Genomic DNA, 25,336 nt, shown 5'->3' with positions numbered 1-25,336 from the left:
GGGAAGGGGGGGGGGAGCAAAAGAGCAATGCGGAGGGCTGCGGTGGCATTTGCAGCGATTAATAGTCCGTTCGATTCGATGGTTTACGTTGCCTCACAACCACTTAATGCAATTAAGCTCGTTATTTATTATCATGCTGATCGAAACGGCATCCATCCATCCGGGTGTGGGTTCGACGTAGAGTTTTTGTGTTTTTTGTTTTGTTTTTGGGGACTATGCTGTCCGTGTTTTACCCATTTGTTTGCAAACCTTCGTCAAAGTAGTGTCCGCGGCTCGATCGAGCGGTACCGATTGCCAATGCGGTTATTTTGAATTATTCCAATTAAATCTATTATGTGTGGTTCGTGTCGAAATTGGATTACGTTACAGGCATAATTCAGTTGCGAACTGGGTCCCGCGTGGCTTTCGCACGTGTGGCGTGGAGGGCATTAAAACTGTCAAATGAACAAGCGCGTAAAATAAGTCTATTTATTGGACGTGGTAATGACTCACACTGTGGCACACTGAGGTGAAACAGCGAGTTCAATGGTTTTTTGTTTTTGTTTTTAATAACAGGTTGATCATAATATTAGCGTTCTGCTGCTACTTCTTTCGCATAAATCCAGTTTAATCCATGCTGATGGGAAGGTTCCAACCTGAACATCGCACGGCTACGCTACGGTTAAAAGCAGGTCAAGTAAACAGTAACATTAATCGGTTTAATTCATCGCTGCTGTCTGTAACTCATCCCTTCCCTATTAAGTAAACTAAAGCACTTATTCTAACTTGTGCAAAAAATGGCCAACTTACTCGAAAGCACACACACCAAACCATCAAACTAATAGATTTACCAGGCACTATTCTCCCCATGCATGCGTTGGCCCTTTTCCAAATATGCCCGCGCCTACTGATGCACTGATGGTTGTGTCGGCGATGAGTGTCCTTCCAGTGGGAGCAGTACTCCAACTGTTTGGGTGGTTTCGCGTTTTTGTTTGTCTACAGGCAATGTTTTCTAAACGCATACCAAAACAAAGCACACACACACACACACACACACACCTCGTAGTAGCGTTGCGTGTAGAGCGCGCTGAATAAACTTCGCTCGGTGCCCTGGATGCCCCACGGGCGCTACATTAACTGCCGACGCTGGACACTGTGCATTGTTTGATCAGCTTGTTGCCGATGAGTTGCTGTTTGTGCTGCGCGTGTATGTGATTCACCTGAAAGTAAACCCTCCCGCCGAGTGGGTGCTGTTTGCAAAAAGCGAGCGGAACCCATCGACCGAAAACCGTACGACACAGCACACAGGCACAAAACACAAATATTTTGTCTGGCCAGTCGTAACGGAACGCGTTGGCTGGCTGCTGGTGCAGCATTACATTATGTGCGGCACCGTGTGCATCCGAGCCAGTGGACGCAAACACACACGCTCCCGGTGCGATCGAATGCGAGCTACGCCTAAGATAGGCCAGCGACTCCTCCGCCTAGCTCGGCGCACAGTTCTGTCATGTAAACATGACCTCGCGGCAGCAAATCATAACCACACTAGCCAGCTCGCAGCCCGCACACGCTTTGTCGGAATTGTGGCAGGATAGTAATTACGGGGGGGGAGGGGGGGAGGCGCTTGCCGGCCTCGGTGGCCAAACAAACCAGCAAGCGATTATTGTTCACGCTCGTTCGCCAGCAACAAACCACTGGCTGGCACGGGCAGTGCGAAACTGCGTCCGACATTTTAGTTCCATCCCTCTTCCCACACCCCCCCCCCTCCTTTCCCAGTCACTCGATAATGCCACTCGCCAAAAACAATGGCAGCAATAGCGACAGTCCTTATTAAACAGTCAGCATAATGAAACGCCCATAAATCACGCATTTATTATTTCATCTCCCACAGTCTCCCATCGAACTCATCGTCCCACTAATGTGCCCACACACCCGCGTTCTCTCTAACTCTCTCTCTCTCTCTCTCTCTCTTTCTCTCCCCCACCGACATTCTAGGAGCTCGACTACGGTACGATCATGTGCTGGGCGGACAATGTGGTCGGCCAGCAGAAGGAACCGTGCGTGTTTCATCTGATTGCGGCCGGCAAGCCCGAGATGCCGTACAACTGTTCGCTCGTCAACCAGACGTCCGAGTCGCTGGAGGTCGACTGTGCCGAAGGTAATTATTTCACCATCATTTGTTTATCTCATCAGCTTCAGTTTATTGCACACACACACACACACACATTATCGGAGCCACTCCCGCGTCCGAATCGTGTTATGTGTGGACAATGGATTAACTGAACCTTTACCATCATCATCCAAACACGCGCGCACCCCCGGTCTATGGGAGGTCCTTGCGAGGAAGTGGTTTAGGTTGGTGAAATGGACCGGTCCGGAATGACTATACATCGAATCGGAATGGTGCTGGCCACTGGCCACACCTCACAGCCCAGCTCGGTCGCCATGTCTTGAATGGTGCGGTCAAGCCCTGAGGCGAACTGCTCCATTCGTCCGCATCAGGCGGTACCATCAGGAATGCATCAATCAGAAAACGATGATGTCGTTGTTGTTGATGATGATGGTGCCGATGGTTGATGGCTCGATGTTTTACATTGATTCATTTATTTTGCACCGACCGGATGGGTAGTATGGGCGGAAGCCATTCAATTAAGTTGCAATGGATATCTATGATTGGACATGGCAGAGCGGACACGTCCATTGGCCTCCAGAGCCACACACACTGAAAAGTACATCCCGGTTTTGCATGTTCACTTGTTTCCATCAATCGTGTGTATGATGAGTGCGACTGCAAATAAAAATTGTTGTCCTTTTCATTACTAACGAGCTCTGAGGGTTTTTCTTTTTGCTCCAACGTAGCTTGTTGTAAAAGAAATAGAACACGACATTAAGCCGGAATGGCACGCTCGAATCATGTAGTTCCCTACCCACAATCAAACAAGCCATCTTGACGACGTTCTTCCCAAATTCCTACCATTTTCCCGATTAACACGTCCCGTTAACACATGTTTTGCCCTTCGCGGTGAGAGCAAAGGTCAAACACATGCCTTCTCTGCCCCGGGGCGGTAAGCTTGAACGGGCTCAGCCGTTTTGCGAGCACGGGAATGGCTGAAGGGTTGCCCCGTACCTATCGCCCCAGTGACTTCCATTGTGGGACACTAAGGTTTTGCCGCACCATCCGATAACCCGGCTTCTGTTGGTGGGCATTACATCGAAATGAAGAAAAAAAACCTCGTGCCATGCTGTCAAGGTCACAGGAGAAATTAACTTTAATCAATACGACTCTCCCCTCCATTCACACCACACACACACACACGCTCTCGCACGCACATAATTAACCCGGCTTAGGTCACCACCGACTGGAGCAACCTTAAACCGAGGTCGCGCGCAAAAAAAAAAGCAAGGCAAACCACCTCTGCCTCGTCTCTACCTGCAACCAATAAAGGTACGACACGCACACACACACACACACACGCTATCCATGGATCCAGAAGGACTTTTATTACTTCCATCGCAAACCATGACCGTGGACCGTGGCATGATGGTGCCGTCGCTTGAACCATTGGAAGGGGATCCAGCAGCAAATAACTTTGGTGAAGTGGCCGAGGTGTTGAAGTGCCACCGAGTCACCGGCTACGAATTGTGTCCCGCTGGCCGATTACATTCGAATCCTTGTTGGCAGTGCGGTAGGCAGAACCCGGGGAGCGCCCGACGAAACGCGGCAAACGATACGTTGAGCGCACGCAACCAAAACGAAACTCCCGAAGGCGTCGCCCGATCCACGAACGAGCGATAACGAACTACGGTGTGGGATGGTGCTCTCACTCTCTCTCTCTCTATCTCTCTCTCTCTCTGTCTCTCTCTTATTCTTTCACTTTTGGATGGCTGTGTTGGATGTTGGATCCTGCGATTAGATTTTTAGAACCTCCAGTCCAATGTTTCCCCCCGACTGTCGGGAAGGAACGGACCAGAAAGCACACCAGTACAATTCTTAGAGTCACCAATGAAACTCACCAAGGAGGGAAGGGTAACGTGTTGAGCTTCGGTGCGTACCATTAGCGACCGAAGCCATCCATCACGACGAATGTCGATGGCGAGGAATTAACGCCCGTTACTCCCAAGGGTGGCAACTCTTTCTCTTTATGGTTCAACCTTTCGGTTGGCGCACGCGTCCACCATTACGGGCAGTGTGGCCTTCTCCCTTCTCGATAGCTGACCGAGCCTGCTTCTTCACCTCCTGCCCGTGCTGGCAAAGGGCAGCAATGAACGCTGTCCGCTATTTCTCCGCACGGGGTGCAGGTGCCTAATGGTGCAATAAAACCGATTCCCTCGATTGATTGCCATGGCCTCCGTGGGTTTGGCGGAAAATTTCTTCGTATACACTTTTGCATACCCCGTGGCGAAGAGGGGGGCGGGGAGGGGATTGGGCAACCTGGTCGGGGCACACATTAGCTTCCTGGTAATTGCTGTAGCCCGGGTGTAAACATGTGCAGGGGAATAAATGCCCAAACGCTCCACTCGATATTGGAAACACGCAGACCACCGCCCGAGCGGTGATTCAGTTCGCCGAAGCAATGTGGCACCCATTAGAGCGTTGTTTTCTACTGAGCAGGTTATAGCTAAATTTTATAAATCCACTCTGAAAGCAATGAAGTATTCAATATAACAGGAAAAATTCAATGCAATTTTCCATTAAAAATTGCTCTTTCGCGGCGTTAACGATGTCTACTCATCGGCCGTTAAGCGTAACTTTCAACTAGCTTTTAAAGCATTTGTCCCGTTACATCTGTCCTCCTGCACCGGCAGCCAAATATGCTCTCACAAACATACACACTCATTGCTTGCTAAATTAAATTTTCACATTCCTTATCAGCCACCGGCATGGAAATGGGCGGCGTCCATTGCAGGGCAAGCATCGCTCGAAAACCCAAACCCTTCATGGGCTAAAGGGTGCATGTAAACGGGAAACACTCGCCGTTCACTGCTCCTGCTACACCAGCTCTTGCTCCTGCTCCTGCTGCTCCTGCACAGCAACCCACATAAACTTCGCTCCAAACGTTCCTCAAATACCATTACCGACTTGTTACCTCCTACCGGCGACGCCCAGCCAAGTTGTCCATACACACACACACACCCGAAGTAAAGAAGAAACCCGAACCCACCCAAAAGCAAGAAGCAAACCAACACCGAAAAGCAGCGCCAGAAACCTCAACCAGCTAAATGATGGCGGCACATCATTAAAGTGGTTCAAAGTTCTTGGCTGCTGCTGCTGCTGGTCTTGACGTTGCCATACCTGTGAACTACCTGAACTTTTCATCCACCTCGAAATACGTTCCGAGGAAGTGAACGAATCCTTAAGCGATCCCAGACACGATGTTTGTCTTCCACCGGTGCTTCTTCGCTTCGCCTCAGGCCCCAAACCAATGCCTAGTCGCGCGGATTCACAAGTGCAGCACACAGCACAGCACAAGAAAGGAGCCCGGATAGTGCCCTGGGGCTGCTGTATGAAAAAAAAACTATGGCTCGCCCCACAAGCGCCCGGGGCCGCACACTGCACTGTGCGAATATCGCATTCAAACGTCGCATCTCATGACAGTTTTAATTTACTGTAAAGTCATCGAATTACCACAAACTCTTTACAGCGCTCTCATCCACCCACTGGTGGATGGCTGAAGGATGCAACGGTGCCCCCTACTTCGTTCCCTTGTTTGCGGGGTGGGTTTGTTGTGCGCTGGAATTCAACAAATAAAATTAACGTCTAGAATGCCACCAAGTCGAACCTTCACCCTTCCTCGCTGCACAGCAGCCATTTTGTTACGAGTTTAGAGTAACGATACCCAATGCAGGCAAGCACGATACTCAGCTGACTCAGTGGTAAGCCGTGCGCTTGCTGGACGGTTTGGTTAATGCTGTACCAAGAGAAAGGAAACGAGAAAAGGGAAACAAAACAAGTAGTGTGCAGGATGAAAAAAACGGATTATTTCCTTTTTTTAATTAAGAGGACAGTACTGTGTTGAGTATACGTGTAAGTGTTTCACGTGTGTACGAAATGAGAGACATTTACCCCAACATAAATACCATTTTCGTAGCCAAAACAGAGTCAAAACAATTATTTTTAATAATCATAAACATCGTCAATTTGATAATAAGAACCGCATTGAACAAATGGACTTTTTTCAGGGATGTGTTAAAGTTCTACCTTCGATTATTATCAATTCCTCCTCAGTTTTCGCGACAAAGTTGTTGGAGTACATCTTTTGCAGACACTGTTTCACTGTTTGTGAAAAATGTGAATTATTTACACTAAAGTGCTGGATTGTGATATAAGCTTAGTATAAATTCGATGAGAATGAGAAGAGTGCACCTTAGAAGAGTGCACGCCGGTCTGTTTGCAACTGTGTATTCGTTTGTCCTATAGTTCATTACATAATTCATTACAAAGTTCATTCGTGTAGTTCGAGCAGTTCATTTCATGCATGCTCCAATTAGTCAAGTAGTTTTATCTATATCCTATGGTTTAGTTCCTTCTAATTCGTATGTGTTTTCTTATTAGAATTCATATTCGTAATATTAATGTTTAAAGCCAAAATCCAACAGCAGGTTACATCCACTTCCCAGCCAAGCGCACGCAGCGATGTAGCCGCATTTTTCCTTAGTCTTCATCTTCAGCGTCCTTTGGCGCTTCTTGTGGCCATTCGGAACCGGGCTTGCTGTCGATGCTCCGATTGTTGTCTAATAGTGGCAAGATGTTATAGCTGCAAGGTACAGGCTTACAAAACGTCCACAAACTGCCGCACAGAGTCCGTTTTAGAGCCTACGGAGTGCCGTTCTTTGATCGCTTTGACGCTTCTGAACGAAGTTGCTTCAATGTTTTGGCTATCGCGGTGTTCAACTGATCAAGCACATACATTTTGGCTGCTAATTTATGGGCTACTATTATTTGAAGCGCAATTTCACCATTTCAGTGCGGGTGAAGGTACACCCATGACAGCAAAATTGTTCATTTTTGTTTTAATTAATTGTTCATTTGTGTTATATTATTTATCCTGCAAAGACTTATCAGTTGGTTGCGTACCTTTAACAACCAATCAGCAACTGATGGTGATCGGTGTAGTAACACAATTTTAGAATTGACTGTAACTTCTTTAGCAAATCCTCTGAATATGATGATCAATATCATTGCTTTTTGTGCCCTTTTTGTATGCTAAAACCAAATTAAAAACACTTTAACTTTCAAATCACACCAGTGAACAAAATCCAGTACAGCTGATCCACTGTAAACTCCATACATATTGAATCAGCTCCCTAGCTGTACACGCAATTGGGACGTGGAAACGGATTCGAAATGGAACAAAAACTTGAAACAGCACGGTAACATTGTATCACATGGTTGAGTGGCACAAAACAAAAGCAAACAAAAAACGCTCAAAAACACTCCCGCATCTAAATGCATTTGCATTGCACTTTTTGTATGATTCGAAGGCAAAAAAAAAACAGTTAGCTCCGGTTCATTGTTGCAAAGCCCTGTGCTCAATCGCGGGCCATTATGCGGGCTACAACAACATTGTTACAGATACCGTCACAATAATCCGTCCGCCCGAAGCAGCTGGCTGTTTGCATGCGGCCATGGGCGTACATGGGAGTGCAGCGAGGGGAAAGCAAAATAACATTGCTCTCACGAGTCAACCGTTTGCCCCCTTTTTTGGTTCACTTGCGCGGGCGAGCAAATTGATACGTTACAAAACAGAACCTCAAAATGACAGCTCATCACAAAAACACACGCGTAGTGCGGTTGTTCATGCGGCAGGCGGTGTGCCAGAAGCAATGGATTTATTGAATAGCCGGCACGGCCTTGGGGCCGACAAACAACTAGGAAGACTAGCTTTTTACAGCCGAGTGAAACGAACCATTTCATTTGGTCATTAAATTCATTTCCAACCAGCAGCTTGTGCGTGTGACTGTGTGTTTTTTCGATACGCCCAATCTCCTATTTCAGGGATTACGTACAAGCCTGACGTACCATCTCTCGGTCAGAATGCATCTTTTGTATTCTCACCCTTTTCTATTTCTCCATTTCTCACTTCCCCCCAGGCTTCGACGGTGGCCAACGGCAGTGGTTCGTGATGGAAATCTACGACCTGCAGTCGCACGCCCTGCTCGCCAACGTGTCCTCCAAGCTGCCAATCTTCACCGTGAACGGGCTGGACGCCGGGCTGCTGCTCAAGATCGTCATCTACGCCACGAACATGCGCGGCCGCAGCGAACCCATCCTGCTGCAGGCGTACACCCTCAAGGCGGCAGAAAAGCAGACAGGTAAGAGCGACTGCTCCGATGGTTGATTCCGGGCGTCATACATTGCAGCACAGGCACTTGAGCGGTTTACAGCCGTTGACAGCAAAGAAAGTACCTCACTAGCTGAGCAAAAGCGCATCAGAACGTAGCAATGCGGTTAGTTAGCTGGAACAAAACAAGACTCAAACACTACATCTTGCTTGTATAACATGCAGCGGGATAACGATGGCGCTCACCGGGCCAACATATCTACTCTACATCATCATCGCGCTATTTTACCCACCCCTGTCACACCGCAAAAGCTTTGACACGTTCATGCCGCATGCTTTTCAATGCAATAAACGTAATAAATCACACCTCAGGCGAGTTCCATTCAGACTGATGGTTGCAGTCGTCGAGTTCAACTGAAACGCTGTGGATTTTTGTTCACTCGGTTTGTGTGGCATACCATATGCCCACAAGAGCATTGTATCGGACAGCAGATATGATTTTTTTCTTCTGTTAAAGGTGGAGTAGTTCGCGTTGTTCACGACCTGGTTTCATAGCTTGAGCACATTCGCGCACTACGCGGCATAGGAATCTCTTACCTCGGCTGTTCAACTACAATTTTAACATTTCCCAGCAAGATCTCTGATGCCACTTCGCGCGGGGACGCCTATTTTGTCTTTCTGCATCGCCAGCAGTGAAAACGAGCCCACTAGCATTCAAGGGCCAAGATGCATTGCACGAACCGGTGTAGCTGTAATGAAATTTTACAAAAGTTTCCCCTCGCAATCTCTCTCTGCCTCGCGCCGTCATAGAGAGAGAAGAGAGCTCCATCTAGCACTGGAGCACAAAACGGGCCAGCGTAAGTGGATGGTACCGGCTCGGACAGGCAGCTCGTTAACACTTCCGCCAACAGGCGTAGTTGCTGCCGGGTATTGTGATTGAGCAGCGAAGAAATTATACACTGGGAAAACTGGAGTTTTTTTTTCCTGGATGAAGCTGAGAGCGCGAGAAAGCAAGAGGATTGATAGCACAGGCACACACACACACACACACACACACACACACACATCCGCGCGCGACAGTGCAGATGGTTTGCACTTGCTCGAGACAACAACGCTCGGCTGGCCAACTACCCAGCGACGGGGTAGTTGTAAAGAGTGGTTTAATCTTAATTAATACCATTATATTGTATTAGATTTAATCCCTAGAGGGAAGCTTTGGAAAGGTTTTAATGGTGAGCCGTTTGGGAGGATTTTGCGTCCACGCGTCCAGGTGCTGGTCGGAAAACTCCATAGAGAATATTTTGCCGAACAAGAGAATATTTTGCCGCGGATCCGGGTTTTCTAGTTTGTACAGCTTCAAAGCGCCTCCTGCGGGGTGTTCGCTTAGCCGTGGACAATGGTGCTGAGAAGTAGATTATACCTTAAGCTGGCATGGTAAATAAGCTGCCCCTATTGTTTCTAGCCAGCAAAGGCTGCTTCTGGTGGGTGTGTACACCGGCAGCGTTTGTGGCGAGCTTTGGCGAAATATTGTTGAATGAATAGTACAGTATAGGATATAGTAAAGTCCTAATGAATTAAGCTCTGGAGGGAATGAGATGCATCACTATTCCGTGAATTATATTGGCCAATGCAATTGCATAGTTACCTATTGATTGAACACGAATCGGTAACAGTGTTCTTGCAATTTCGAAACAAATTAAAATGCTTTCACTACCATGGAAAATATTGTGCCCATATTCATCGCATAATAACGGGCACCTTCAACTGGCAATACTTTCGGGCACAAAATGTCTTCCCTTAAAAACAGTTCTCTTCTAAGCGGCTCGTCACTATCGTCCTGCTTAAACACTTTATCCTACTGGAGTTACAAAAACCGCAGACGTAAAAACTCCATCCAAACAAAGGGCAATCGCAGCTCCAACGCTTTAGTGTACCAAAGGGCTGAACGCAACAAACACTCGGGCAACAAAGTGACCCATTCCCCAAACACTGCCCTTTTTCTCTTTCTCTCTCTCTCTCTCTCTCTCTCTCTCTCTCTCTCTCTCTCTCTCGCTCTCTGCCACAATCATTGTCTCATCTCGGCAGGCGCTTGAGTTTTTTGCTTGTACACCCTTTATTGCATTGCAGTGCAAAGCACTGTCGCTTATGGTGCAGCAAACGAAAGGGAGGAAGTCCGTCTCACCAACTCCTAACCCTAAAAACCCCTAATCCCCGCTACCCCATCCCGAAATCAATGTTTGCAATAACATTGAACCCGTGTTGATCAAACGAACGCATGCGGAGAGTGTGTATGTGTGCCATTGCGAAAGCAAAGAAAACCAAACAAAAACACTACACATTTGACAGAGTAGCTCATTAAACACGTACACGGCTGTACCCTAGCCACATTCAGCATATCTAGAACATCATTAAATGTATCCTCACACACACACGCACCGACTAACCCGTCTGCCAGCTGGGTGCCCACTTCAAACGCACTGCAGCTAGCGATATACTCTGCCAAACCAAACAACCAACCTCAGGTTTCACACACGCACACGCCTGTGTCACGACCGCGCACACACACACACACACACTGCTTGCAGATAAATAAACAAAAAATCACATTATCTCACCCGGTACGCTCGCAAGCGCGGTGAATCGATTGCTAATCAAATAAACGGATAATTATAATTCGCCAAATATGTATGTACGCTTTCAACCAGCCCTCCCGCCCTGCCACCACCCACCAAAGCGCGATTCAATAGCCGATTCCGTTTCCATGCTCACCGGTTTGACTAAGAGCGCAAATGTGTGCGCAAATCTGCCCGTGCGCTGGATTGTGGGTTCAAACGCGACCTCCGCAGGCCCCGTTGCGTGGGGTGGTAGCCGCCATAAGCCGCCAGTTTGTTGGCTGGCGCCTACCATCGCACCCAAATTCTCCTAGTTCTCTCTTTCTCTCGCTTCCCACCGGTGCCAACTGGGCCGAACAGAAATAGTTGAATAATCCGAATTATTTATTATTAGCAGCGTGATTAATTATTCAATAATTCGGTAAAATAAAATGTCTCGGGTGCGGCACCGCTTGCGTCATGCCACCAGCCCCGCTAGCGTGCGGTAGGAGCACGGACGTGTTTGGAGCGGGTTAAATTATTTAACTTCGTTACTAAAGTACATTCGCAGGTAAAGTGTGTTTTTTTTTTTATTTCTTTCCTTTGTTTTTGTTTCGTCCGTTTAATTACGCCATGTCGATTTTTTGGTTTATGTTATGTTTTCTTTTTTATGGCGTAAGGGCATACTGTAGGAAGGTGTGTGTGTGTGTGTGTGTGCTGGATCAATTTTTTTTGCGCAACCTATAGTACACCTTTTCTGTTCGCGCTCCATGTCGAAACTACAAACCCTACAAAGATTTTATTTTTCTTTCTCAATTTTTCATCGCACCCGTTGGCTGAAGCTTAAGCACTAACCGGAGCGGGGGAAAGTGGTACCGTTCGGTCATAAATAATACACAACTCACCCCACCCCACACACACACACAGACATATTTACAATATTGCGATCCGTTCGACCGCGTACTGCGGAATATGATTTCCCAACCAGCCCGACCCTTAACGTACTATTGACACGAATCCGCGCGTCTAGCTACTGGGCAGCAGCAGCAGCAGCAGCAGCGCGATTTCCATCTCCCATTAGTGGCAATCGAAAACAGAACAAAACACAAACCAAAAAAATAATAACAAGAACGAACAATGGCACCGGCACAGTGCTGGGTAAATTATGATCCCGGAGCGATTGCGAAGGCATCCTCACAGGGCAGGACAGTGGAGTGGAAAGGCAACATGGCTCCCAGCCACGGATTGTAGGTACTCGCTTATGTACGGTATCGAAACGGTTCTTAAGCTTTCGATCGGGTTAAATGATGATCGAAGCGAACCGTCGACGAGAGTGGCGCGTACAACCGGGACGCTTTTAATAGTACTAATAATAGTACGATAGCGCATGACAACCTCCTCCTCCTCCTCCTCCTCTTTCTCCTCCTCCTGTACACGCTAAGCCCTGTAAATTTATTGAAACTTAATCAGATTACGCCTCTATCGCAGCAATCGGAGTAATGCGCCAATATTGCGTTTCGCTGTTTATCGATTTGTTTTTTCCCCTCTGCCATTTCCCATGACGGCGTCACGCAAAGTCGCTGTCAGTTTAATGAGCCACAAAAAATAACTCAACACCGTACACGAACAACAAGAAAGGGCAAACGAGAGAGAGAGAGAGAGAGAGAGGAAGCTTCGGTGTGCAAATCCCTTATCACAATGGCCCCACAGAAACGCACTCATAACGGTGGGTCATTTGGTTGCCGGGGAAAACCCTGGGACTGCACGCGTCCCGATTTTAACAGCACAAACGTACAGCTTAATAAATTTATGCATGCGTCGTCCTGTGCCTTGGCCCCGGGCCCCGTGGGTAACCGGGGTTTTTATCAACCGATCAGCAACCGATACCGCTGCTTACGGCCATTTGACGTGGGGTTCATTATTGGCACACACATGGGCTCTAGCTCCACTGGGATGACGGGTGGACCGCAAAGCCCACAGACCGGAGCACATGGGGCATCAGAAATAGATATAATTTTGAACAATTTATTTCATTATACCGCGCTCGGAAAATGTGGCTTTGATAAGCGTCGATGTTGTGACATTTCAAACCTCAAAGCACCGATAAATGTTGCCCTTGCTGGTGGAAAGAGATTTTAGCCTATGGTTGCAAATTATCAACCTCGCAACAGTTCGATAACGCGCGCAATTTAAGGCCCTTGTGTTCCGTTGGCTCAATATATCGCGCGAAGGTGAGGCAAATTTTGTGTTTTTTTTTTTTTGTCAACAAAAGATGGCACAAAAAAGTGTATAAACAATTTGCTAAAGCAACTTGTAACTCTTTTGTGTAGCAAAAGCTAGAAAGTTTCTTTGAATTGCCGTACACGCTCGTGAGTGTATCGTTTCTAAGCATGGATTCTTCCTTCCATGAAAATACGATTCGGGGAACAAGCTCCCTGCAGACAGGCACAATGCAATGAAATACACGCGCCATCCTTTTGGTGCTTGAGAGACCTATCCTCTGGCCTTCCAGCGACGTTTGATTCCGTTCCCCGAAAACGATTGCTTGAAAGGTACAATGTATCTCGTTCCTTAATAGAAAATTAAGCTGATGCATCTTTTTCTTATAAGAATCCTACAACGTTTTCACGTTGCACCGAGCCTCGTTCAAGCTGATGTGGCTTTTTTACTATTTAACATTAACTAATCATCTACTGTATCCATTTTCTATCTATACCACACACTCTCTCTCTCTCTCTCTCTCTATCTCTCTCTCTCTTTCGCCATCGTTTCATAGTATACTTTCGATAACCTCTTCATTAAACCGAAACCACTCACCGATCGGTTACATCGTCGCCAAAGTGCGACGCTATCCAAAAGACTAGTTAAACCGATTGAACTCGGGCTCGTTTCGAGATGCAAATTATTCTCTCTTTTTATTCGACTGTTTTGCATTTAGTTTTTTTTTCTCTCCCTTTTTGAACAAAACACTCCCACCACATCCACCATCGCAGCCATTCCCACCCCACACGGACACCGCACTTCAGTTTCGCGGCAATCGAATTTGGGTGCCATAAATGCGCCCGGCAGTTGTTAGCAAAGGGCAGGCAGGCAACAACCCACAAAAAAAGCACACACTCTACCATAAGCTCCTGCCATAAAATTTATATTCACTCTCGCGCTGAATTAGGTGCAAATTTAGTGGACTATTTTTTTAATGACCGCCCGCTTTTCCGATCGTTTGGGCATCGGCGAACGGTACCAAAAAAAACGCGCGCGCGCGTTCACACACAGCGCTTCTCAAGTACACCTTCACCCGCGGCGAATTGAACGACCTACGAGTTTGCTGGGAGTGGGTGGGTTGTGTGTTTTTTTTTTACTTTTTTTCTCTGGCTCAACTGAACTTGGACTTTTATTTTCCATTTTATTCGTTTCGTCTGCCATTTCTCGATGAACCGAATAAAACCATTCACCAGCGCCGTTTGAAACCATTGAGCGTAAGCGAGCAAATGAACACACAAAAAAAGGTGAAACGCAAAAGATAAAGCTTTTCCGTTGGCAATATAGAGCAGCAAACACAAAAAAACGACCGCGCCACAAACGCTTCGGATGACACGGTTCCGATAACGAACCAAGCACGACGCGAAGCCAAATGGTGGCGCACCCTGGAGAGGATGGGCCGGGCGAAAACAAACGATAAAACGACAAACGGATAACGATCCGTTATTGGGGAAGTTAAAATTTTATTTCATTTATTTCTCACTTCTACGCGGGCCGCGAAATATGGATCAATTTTAAAAACGACCGCACGCCCTGTGAAGGAGTCGAAGCGCAGGCAAACAACTACAGCAACAAAATTGACGACAACAATACCCTCAAACAACAAAAATAGACACCCGAACAGACACGTGAAAATAATGGCTTCCCACAGCCAAAACAAATGGAACGGCAATCAATTTTTCTCCCCCTTTGCGCCTCGAATTCGGAAAAGCGACTTTCGCACGCGGCACGAGATTTTCCCTATTCACGGTCAATGTTTCGATGGTTCCGTGGTTCGAGATGGTTCGTAAGCTATGGTACGTAAATGATGATACATTAAGGTGGCAAACACACACACACACACACACACACACACACACACACACACACACACACACACACACACACACACACACACACACACACACACACACACACACACCGGGAGAAGGTTGTCGCTGCTGGCTACGCGTAAAATATTGGCGCCAACTTCCTTCCGATCGTGCGGTGGGATCGCTCGCTTCCCAATCCGACGGCGGGACGTGAGTAAGTCAGATCGCCCGATTGGTAATATCCCACGGCGTTGCCTTGCCGAACCACCGCCCTCAACACTACCACCACCACCAGCAGCATTATTAGCTTTTATAGTATTACAAATGTGCAAATGTGTGTTTTTATGTTTACGAGTGGAGTAATTTATTTTTACGATTTTCCTCGCCACCGCAGCTCGCTCGAGGGGCCGCACTGATGAGCACCCGATGAGCCATCCCGTGCCCGAAAGTGTGTTTTTGTTTTGCCGCACATTGGATCATTCCATCTGGTTTTTTTTTGCTGTCCTATCCGTTCTATGAATTTTCCTACCCATTTCCCAGCACGAAATGGAAATCAGGCAGTGTCAGCGGCCGACCAGAAGAACGAAATTGAGCGTAGCGCCAACGGGGTGCCAAGGGCACTGACGCCCGGCCACTGGACAAGATCGGTGCAATCGCAAAAGGGTCGTCTAGGGGAATATTGAGCATAAAAATCTGGCCACCAGGGCCGTCGAAACGGATTGCAAAACAAAAATCCTCCCACCCGGCAAAGGCCAATGAATGTTGCTTTATGTCTCGCCATTTGCCCGATGATAATACTAATGGCATAATTGGTCGGTGTGAAGCGCCAGTAACGGCAGCACCAAAGCGGGGCAGTGAAATGGAAACCTGCGCTCTCCCGCCCCGTAAAAACCATTTTCACGCCTCTGCCAACTTCATTTGTACTCTTTGTTTTTCCTGCGCCACTTTTGCAGAAGATTTGGTTGTGTTCGTTCCTTCGGCCATCATTTTTATGACACGAGACTGCTGAGCCCAAATCCAATTCCTCTCCAGAGTGGAGTGTACTCGAGTTTGGGAAGGGGGGGGGGATGAGGCACAGAAGCAAAAGGTGTTAAAAAAATAGCTGCATATTAAACCTGAGCTCAAGCCACCCGTCTCCCTTATTCGGCCCCAGGGCCGGGATGAACCGTTCGGCAATTGCTGGGATTAAAAGCTAATTGGTCGGATCGAGATTGAGCGTGCTTATTATTTAATGCAGTTGAGCGGAAAATTTAATCCCATCGCACGCAGGCTCCGACCCATCAAGCCGTCGTAAAGTAATTTAGCTCATAATAACGATGCGTGCGCATTAAACCGTGATCATGAGCGCAGAGGTTCGGCCCGGCTAACCGGTGCCGCTGGCCGTACGAGCCCACCCGGTCGGTCATGCACTGCTCGTAATTGATTAGCAGGCTTTCATTGGTGAGCTGAAAGTTTCTAATGGGTCCGTTTGAATAAATCGGTGGTTGTGAAAGTGATTCAATCGGAAGCCTTTCTCAAAGCTTCTACGTGAGGTACTAGGCGTCTCCATCGGTCACTGAACGTTTGGTCATTTGGTACAAGAACAAAAATAAAGCAAAACAGATTGAAAGAACAAGATAAAGATCCACCAACGCTATATCGTACCAAATTGCTACACCAAGCGAGGCTCGTCCCAATATCACCGGGCCAATACAATCAAGCTAAATAAATACATACACTTCACTGATTGACAAACAGCCCGCCCGGCATGATTCCCCATACCCAGTGGCGCTATTTTAGACAGTTGGCCAATCACCCCAATTACCCGACCCGGCCAATCTGTCACATGAGTCGTCACGGTGCACACTTTAATGAAAATCACATCATACCGTTATTATTATGTTTTTTTTTTCTTGGCAAAATGTCAACAAGTAAACGATCTCGTCAACTCCCGCAAATTACGTGCCTGTGTAGAGTGGTCCCGAAGAGTGAACCAAACCGAACAAACAAACAAAAAAATAAACTCCCCCGAATCTTAAACCCACACCCAGCTCGGACCCGGTCGCCCTCTTGAAAAGGTAATCGAATAAAAATCTAATTTATCGTCCAGCCCATCCAAACCGTGCCCGGTGGCCCGAGAAACCCCGAGCCCGTGCCGGCTCAATCATCTGAATATCGCAGTCCTGCTAGCCGCAGGATATGCGCGCCTCGGTTCATCATCATCGTCGGTCCATTTCCGGCGGTTCATCGTTCCAGCAAACGGTCACAGACACTCTCATACATACACACACACACACACAGAGACACAGACGGGAGAAACAGTTCGCGCCCGTTGACCGATGATGAATATTCATTTCACGACTAGCAGAAAAATTACGACTATCGATGATTACGTGCCACGCATCCACTCCAAGTGGTGAGGGCGTAAGGGGAGAGGGGAGAGATGAGAGGGGAGCAACGATGGACAGGAAATGACCACCAATTCGGTGATGGGTGCCAACGAGTAAATTGACCGCGAGCTCGTGAATCACGCCCGGCAAGGGTGGTTCCGTGTGGTTTTTTTTCTTCATGTTTTGCCTTTCATTTCTCTTCTTTTATGTTTTTACCCCCGCTGGTACACTGTACACTGTACAGGGTAATTTATTCGAATAGAGCCTATCAATGAGTCATTGACATACACACACACTCACATCATCATCAGCACGCACAGTTTATTCACACAATAGAGTGTCGCTACGATCGAGCTTCGATTATAATGAACTCGATGGGCGGCTCGACCATGCGGCACAGTCAAGTGTCCGAGCTGCTAAGGGTTGGGGAAAGATAATCAAACGTCATTTAAATCACCGGCACACTTTACCCGCATTTAATAAGCCTTTTCCACCTGCTATAATAACCCACCATCGCTTCACATTAATTTAGCATGATCCTTCTGTTTTTTTTTTCTTTTTTTTTTTTTTTTTTTTTTTGAACAAGCAAGACTGTTCCTCGCAGGCCAATTTTGACACCTTAAATTAGCTTTTCCCAAAAGTAAAAAAAAAATATTACCTGATAACAGGTTTAATTTCTCCCTAAAAGCTTCCCATCCAAACGCTTTGCCCCGGGGCCAATCAACGCTGCTAGCTGCAAGTTGGAAATTAAATTTAGCCTTACTACCTTCGCGGGCTCTCGGCGTGCTGTCCAGCGGCAGTGGCGGAGCGTCTGTGGGTCAAACAAAGTTATAAATAATTCCGCACCATTTTAACCGGCTCACACATGCTACCGGCACCTGCGATCCATGCGAAGGTTTGCTGCCAGCCACCCGGTGGGTGCCATCGCTCGTTTCAAGGAACGTTGCCTCAAAATTGCTCCTCCGAAAGCGGTTTCGGGCTGCGCACTCATACACACAGACACACAGTGTAAACAAGAACCAATTATATGCCGGGGTGGGGAAACAGCAGCTTTGGTCTGCGATCAAACACACCAGCTATGAACAGGTGGTGTTACGCCAGCGTGTGTGTTGAATGTTGGAAAACTTTCTCATTCGTTGGAAAATATTTACAGTAATTTATCTACTATCACTTCTGGGCCGGTGCTACTGCTTCTGGCCACTCATGAGTTGTGCACAAGGTGCGGCCGCTGCAGCAACTGCCTTTCCTGCGACCGGTTCCACGCACACCTGCGTCCATACTCACACACACATTCTTCTGCTGCACCGAAGCATGAACGATGCAACAGTAAACGGGCCCCGCTGCATCTCGATGTGCAAACACCGGGGCCCTAACGCACCCGCCCAGCCATCCGAAGCTGCCGAAACATAGGTCAACAGTGGTGCATTATAATTACTTTATACCTAAGCAGCGATAACTCATGCATCCAGTGTTCATTACAGTTTCATTCGCACAATCACAATCGGCCCCTAATGCGGGCGTGTGCTGCCGGGGCGAGACGAGACGAGCGAATTTGTTTGCTAGTTTGGGGCACGTATCAGACACATCTGTCTTTGTCTCTCTGTCTCTGTCTCTCTCCCTCTCTCTCCTTCCCTCGCTCCTTATTACTGTGGGAAACTTTCTCATCCTCAATAACGCCCAACGCAAGCGGGGCGAAAGCAACGTTCGGTAAACAAGCAAGCTTAATAGAAGCTTAATCGCTTTTAAGACTGTTTGTGTAAGCTTCTGGTGGATGCTGAAGTGTTGATGTTTCGGCTGCTGTTCGTACACTGGAAGCTAGCAAATTCTGTTGGATGATTTTAATAGGGGTGTAGCTTCAATCACCGAGTTACTTAAAAGCTTGTACAAATGCTTTACTGCAATGCGGTGTATGCAAATGCGCCGTGAAGTATGCAAATTGCTGCACAAACTAAGCGTTTTAAGAGATTTTAATGGTTTATCTTTTTTTCCAATTACCTGAGGGTGGTAATAAACCTTAGTTTATGATTAATGTTTCGAAGAAAATTAAAATCAAGAGAAACATCAAAATTAAGCATTACCAAATATTCAATAATCCCTCAAATACGTTACCAAATTCTAACATCCGACTTTGCCCAAAAACCTTGTAATGCAATAAGGCACCCAACCATCACCGAAGCACTGACAGTGTGCATGCTACCGCCGTAGCTAGTCCCAGAGCTGCGGGCGTACCGTTCGTAGCGTGAGCTACAACCAGTACATGAGCTTTCTAAATTTATCCAGCAAATATTTGAATTTATGACTGAATCCGACACGACACGGCTCCACGCCCGTTCCGATCCTCATCCTCAAACTCCCAGCCGCAGCGGCAACCCTGGAAAGCACTCATCGAACGGATATTACGTGGCAGTACGGTAGAAACCCCGAAGTACCGATGTGTAAAGCAGTGTAAGGATATGAAAATTTCCATCCACTTCATCCACCAAGGGTACAGGTGAACCGGGCAACGCAAAAACAACATCCCAACCAATGTCGTCGCTGCTGCTGCTGCTGCTCTGCGCCACACAGGACGATCGTTAAAACACTCCCCGGTCAGGGCTGTGTGGTATGCTGCTGGCAGTGTTGATTTCTGGCAGGATGGTAAACATATCGTATCGGCTAGCAGCTGCAGCTTCTGAAAGGATAGAGCACAAACCTTCCCAATGCTTGCTTGTTACAAAGAAAAGCTAGTGCAAAGCTACTTCCCTCTTGCACCCGGCGGCAGTGGGAGCATCTTCTGTTGCGAAGCTATTCACTAAAAACAATGGCTCAATTGTTGATCGAAATGGATTTACCGGAGGTATTACCTGCCCGGCCCGATGCCAGTGTATCATATCTTGCAGATTAAGTGTATATCGTCCGGAGACGGGCAGTGGCGGGTCGTGTGTGTGTTTCATTGCCACTCCGCACTGCACCCGAAACCCCGCAAACATACCGCTCATGAATTATATGCTATCTGAAATTTTAATTCGATTTGAACGAACTACCCACACCCACACACATCCCTGCACATTCATACACATCTATTGCTCAGCTCGCACTCGCCTCTATCCCTCTAATCTCTAATAAACCGAAACAGGTGTTATATGGACTGGGAAACTTCATCTACAAAGCGTTCGCCAGAAGTGTGCAGCGTTGCAGTTTACGAACTTTGTTTCCAACTTTCCGCCGCCAGCCGGCTACGTGCAGCGAGCGTGTGTGTGTGGAGCCTGCCCCCCGTTTATTTCATCCAAGCGTTAGAGAACTTACTCCCTCCTTTTTTACCGCTCGCTGCAGAAACCCGTTCTCCGCACGGAACGGGAACGTTAATCGGAAACGGGATGGGCGGTAAGAAGCGATTGCAAAATGCAATCGATGATCCATCACCGCCGTGCTTCGGTTCGGTTTATTTGATCTAACTTTCGATAGTGCAACCGAACAAAAGCGTAATCCACCTACAGCTCAAAACTAGCTTCAAAAGAGAAGTTGGAGCGCCATCAACCAGGAGCGTGAAGCTTGCTGAAGCTTCCTTCAAGCTGCTCTGCACTGGTTCAACCTCAGCGCCGATGGGGTTGAGATTTAAATCGAAAATCGTGCAAATTTATAGCACCCTCGGTGTTGGTGACCACCCGAGCACAAGCTGACGGTCCGTGTCGGGTTGGAAGGAAGGGTGAGTGTGAGGATGGTACCTATAAAGTAAAATAAAGCGCTAAATGAAATCAACGCGCAGTGCTTACCGCGCTACGCCCCAAGCTATGCAATACGTGCACCAGCACTAGCTTCATTGTCGGGCGAAAAGAGGGGTTTTGAAAGATACATTTAACCCTGTCCGGAATTGTCTGGTAAAACTGATTCACCCGCTGTAAACGCTGGATGCAACATAATCCATTGTTGGGTCATGGTTGGGCACTCGCATAACCTTTTTCATAACAGCAACCAGCCCGGTTGCCATTCATAGCCTCGTGCCGCAATGTTGGAACCCATATCAACCCCCCCCCCCCCCCTCATCATCATTCGGTAAGCATCCCTGCCAACGGCAGTACATCAATCGAGCATTCATTTCGGCGTGCTCTCGAAAAGCTCATCATCGCAGTAAGACTGTCACCGCCCGCCTTTGCGCGACAAGCGGCAAACGATCGGCACTCGCCCCGCAACCAGGTACACCCCAGCCCATGGTTCCAGCGCATGGGATGCACAGTGTACACCATATAATGTCGATAAATCTTGCCCCAGTTGATTGATTTATTGACGATTTTCCTACATGATGCTACCCCCCCCCCCCCCCCCCCCGGCGCAGCGATGGCCGAGCGCAAGCGTTTGTGGCCGTCGACAACCCGTCGATCCGTTCGCCGGCTTTTTGGTCCTTTTTTTGGATAGAAATATATTTATATCATTCTTTCATCAACAACAATACTGCCTGTGCGTCAAGGAGCTCCGGTCCGGGCCGGGGGACGCGCTTGGTTCGCTTGCAATAATCGCCCAACCAATCCTATTTACCAATGTCGGCTCAGCGGCAGCTTACGTTTACTGATCCGGCCCGTAACAATGGCTCGAGCAGGATTGAGTGCAGCCGTTGGCCACGGGAGAAGCTCGAAGGCGCTGCTTTCTCTCACATGTCAACGATTGCATTTTCGAGCTCGTTGCAGAAATATTGCCTTTTACCAATCGCTCTTCGCCGAAAAGATGCATTCAATCCATGCGCCAATGTGTGTTTGTGTTTTGGTACCAATGTATGCTTTTGGATGTCTGTTTCCTCATTAATTTCAACCAATGCTGATGGGGAAAAAAACTGCACCATCATATGATTATTCCACTCAATTGAGCACACACAAATACACATATATAATGATTGCCGAGGAAAAGCCATCCGAAACAAGCGTGCTGTTGGCAGGGTAATGAATGCATTTGCGCGAAAGGAATGGAGATTTCGTTTGCTTGAAAACAGAAAAAAAACACCCACTCTGGGGGGCTTCAAAAATAAATTTTGGAACCATAATACACGCCAAAACCGAACCTGGAAGAGGATAATAGGAGATCAACCGTGTTAAGAAGGGAAGCAACAACAACAACAACGACAAAAAATCCCCCACTCACTTCCACATCGAACCCCGGCATTCGGGCGGGATCTGCATTGGACGCTCGCGGCCTTATCGTCGTAATTTAATTTAACAGATTTATTTAATAAATAAATACACATAAACAATTAAGCGCACAAAGGACAACGCGGCCTGAGCTGACCGCTCAGCAGCAGCAGCAACACACACACACGATACGCAATATATCGATGCAGCAATGTCCCCCTCATTGGCGCTTATCGAACAACAACAACAAAAAAGGCAAAAGCTCATCGCACCGTGCAAAACGGGGGAAGTAAGGGGTAGGGCTTGATGCAGCAAAGCCCAAAATAAATTTCCACGTAAATGCAATTACTCCATTTACTCCAATTTCCACACCGGAATCGGTCAACCGGGCAGCAAACACTGCTCGTGAAAAATGCGATTGCATACCCGGCAGGCGCGAATGTTCGATGCACCGATCGTTCGTAGCCGACGAGCAGAAAGCGGCAAAGGTGGAAAAAGGGCTGGAAAATGTTGACATTAAATCTACCCAGCGCATTTATGGTGTGGTGGGGCGTTTCAGTTTTTTTGTACATAATTTTTATTTACTTCTTGGAAGTTTGGTTTGGCGAGGGCCCGCTTCTTTGCCCGCTAGTGGCTTCATCGAACGCTGGGAGAGTGTAACAACCTTTTTTTAATGTTTTTCACTAAAAGAGAAAAGGATTGTTTGTGCTATTATTGTACTAAATCGATGACCGGATGAAGATCTCGTTGAACGAAACCAGTATTCCAGTGCCATCGCTTCGTTCGAGGGATTAGTGTAATACACCTTTGCATCTCTACAATGCTGCATCTCTCTCACTCTGTTGATCCTTTACATCGAATAGTACAATCAGCACCAGAACAAAAGCTAAACTGTAACTGAAAATCCCATACCCAATGTACGTGAGAGATCGTCCACCCTCTAGCCGCCTCGAATCTCGAATCACATTTCTATCGCAACTCATTACTTCCTACACACCGAGTGAGTTCATCCGATTCTCATATATGTGTGCGTTTTCTTTCTTTCTCTTCCTCTCCCCCCCCTCTCTCTCTCTTTTCTGCACAGGACCGCATGCCGAGTTCGAGCTGACGCCGATCGTATCGATCGGGATATTTATTGGCATTTTAACGGTGCTTATCTGCATTATAATCGCGGTCGCGGCCGCCTTCAAGCTGCGGGCAACGCAGGCGAAACAGCACACCACCGCGACCACCACCACGGCCGGCGGCAAGCGGCCCGGTAATCTGCCAATTAAGGAGAAAATCTCATTACCGCTCAGCCAGTCGGAAGACATGTACGACGAGAAGAACCCGGACGTTGTCCCATCGAACGAGGGTAAGCGTTTGCATCCCCACCCGGTTCCGAATCCGAATCGCCCGCCCACAAACCAATCCGTAACACACAGGCACACACAGACACACACAGACACAGACATGGTCGCGACGTGCATAAGCCCTCGTGCAATCCCTGTATCGATAACATTCCCTCTCGGAACCGTACAGCTTTTTAGTTCTTTCGTTGCTGTTCGCTTGCTTGAGCGCCACTGGTTCGATTTATATGTTTTTGTTTTACTCGCACTACTGCTGCCTACAGCCCGGCTTCGAATGTAGCAAAACAGGAACCCTCGCAAGAAGAGGTCCTTCATGATCCTGTCTGTCTGCATATATATTTGTTTCGCTTTTTCTTGTGCTTTCAATTTGGTTTTGTTTGTTGTTCTTTTTATTCCGCGCTCTCATTCAGCCGCGTACGATGTGTGTCGCTTGTGCACCGGTATGCATAGCTCATTGGTTTCTGTCCCTCTCCCATTTCCACTCGCACATGGAAGCATTAATGAAGCAGGCTTTCTTTTACGCCCGAAGCGAAGGAGCAATACAGTGCGGCTGCCGTTCGGCTCATCTTTCAGTCGACTTAGCTTCATTATTTCCTTCCATCCATCCATCTCGAACGCCGTACAGCTGTCGCTCTATCGTTCAAACACACACACACACACACACACACACACACACACACACACACACAAACACACAATCACACTATCTATCTCGCTATCCTCGCTCTCTATCTCTCTCTATCTCTATTTCACTCTTTCTCCATTTAACATTTTCCAGATCCCGATTACAAATTAATATCAGCAAATCAGACACCCACAGCGCTGCATAATTCATTATGCAACAGCAAACATGACATTATCGGCAGGACGATACTAGACGATAGCCGGAAAACGTACCTAACCGGGGTAGGTGCCTCATGTCACTAGCTTTTTTTTTGCATGCGCATATAGAACGACCGCAACGCCCCACGCATGCACGAAAGGGGGCGCGAGCTTTGGAAGGGGGGTTCCCTTGTTTGCTGCTCTCATCTGCAACGCACACAGGCCGTTTTGTAGTTACACAAAACACACACAAACACACATTAATACACTTAATATGATAAGTTTCTGATCCGCTCGATGTTCATCATATGCTACTTTTGTTTGTTTAAGTTCAATTAAAATGTTTAAAATACTACCTTCGAAGCCTAAGCATTGCAAGTTGCATCTTAGTATTGCCTAGATGAGCAAACCAAGTGGGACGGGTTTCAATTAATTACCTCGACTATTGAGCGCTGAAACAAGCCGACTCACCAATCGTACCGAGTTCCAGCTGCATATCGGAAGCTAACATCGGTCCCAGATTGAAGCGCATCATATTTACTTTCAAATCAACGACGTCAAGCTCTACAGCCTAACGAGATGCTGTCGGTTCATCCCCCGGCTGGGCCAACGAATGAATGCGCTCGGGCTGCAGAAATACATATTCTGCTCGATTTCTTCCAATGCGGCAAGGTAGTACGGGAGTAGAGCAAACACTCGGGATGACACAAAGTCATCCCCGACATCCCGGCGGCCTTTCCGGCCAGGCCATTTCACCGCGACTTTTGGTTGCACTCCG

The 25,336-nt window shown here is 47.5% G+C and overlaps 1 protein-coding gene across 6 annotated transcripts in view; it reads left to right on the top strand.

Moving 5' to 3' along the window:
* The window catches only part of LOC1281286 (hemicentin-1), a 186,383-nt gene that overhangs the window by 144,090 nt on the left and 16,957 nt on the right, over positions 1-25,336 (top strand). For 5 of the 6 annotated variants that reach the window (XM_061643057.1, XM_061643056.1, XM_061643058.1 and 2 more), the window contains 4 exons: positions 1,975-2,137; positions 8,071-8,292; positions 23,472-23,741; positions 24,515-24,642. In XM_061643057.1, the coding sequence (XP_061499041.1) occupies positions 1,975-2,137; positions 8,071-8,292; positions 23,472-23,741; positions 24,515-24,642 (783 nt within the window). The remainder of the gene's footprint in view (positions 1-1,974; positions 2,138-8,070; positions 8,293-23,471; positions 23,742-24,514; positions 24,643-25,336) is intronic. The other variant, XM_061643061.1, reaches the window with a different exon arrangement.

Source organism: Anopheles gambiae, chromosome 2, assembly GCF_943734735.2.
Source record: "Anopheles gambiae chromosome 2, idAnoGambNW_F1_1, whole genome shotgun sequence".
NCBI classification, from domain to species: domain Eukaryota; kingdom Metazoa; phylum Arthropoda; class Insecta; order Diptera; family Culicidae; genus Anopheles; species Anopheles gambiae.
The sequence above is the reverse complement of the archived record's forward strand: the minus strand, read 5'-3'. Positions and strand labels throughout refer to the sequence as shown.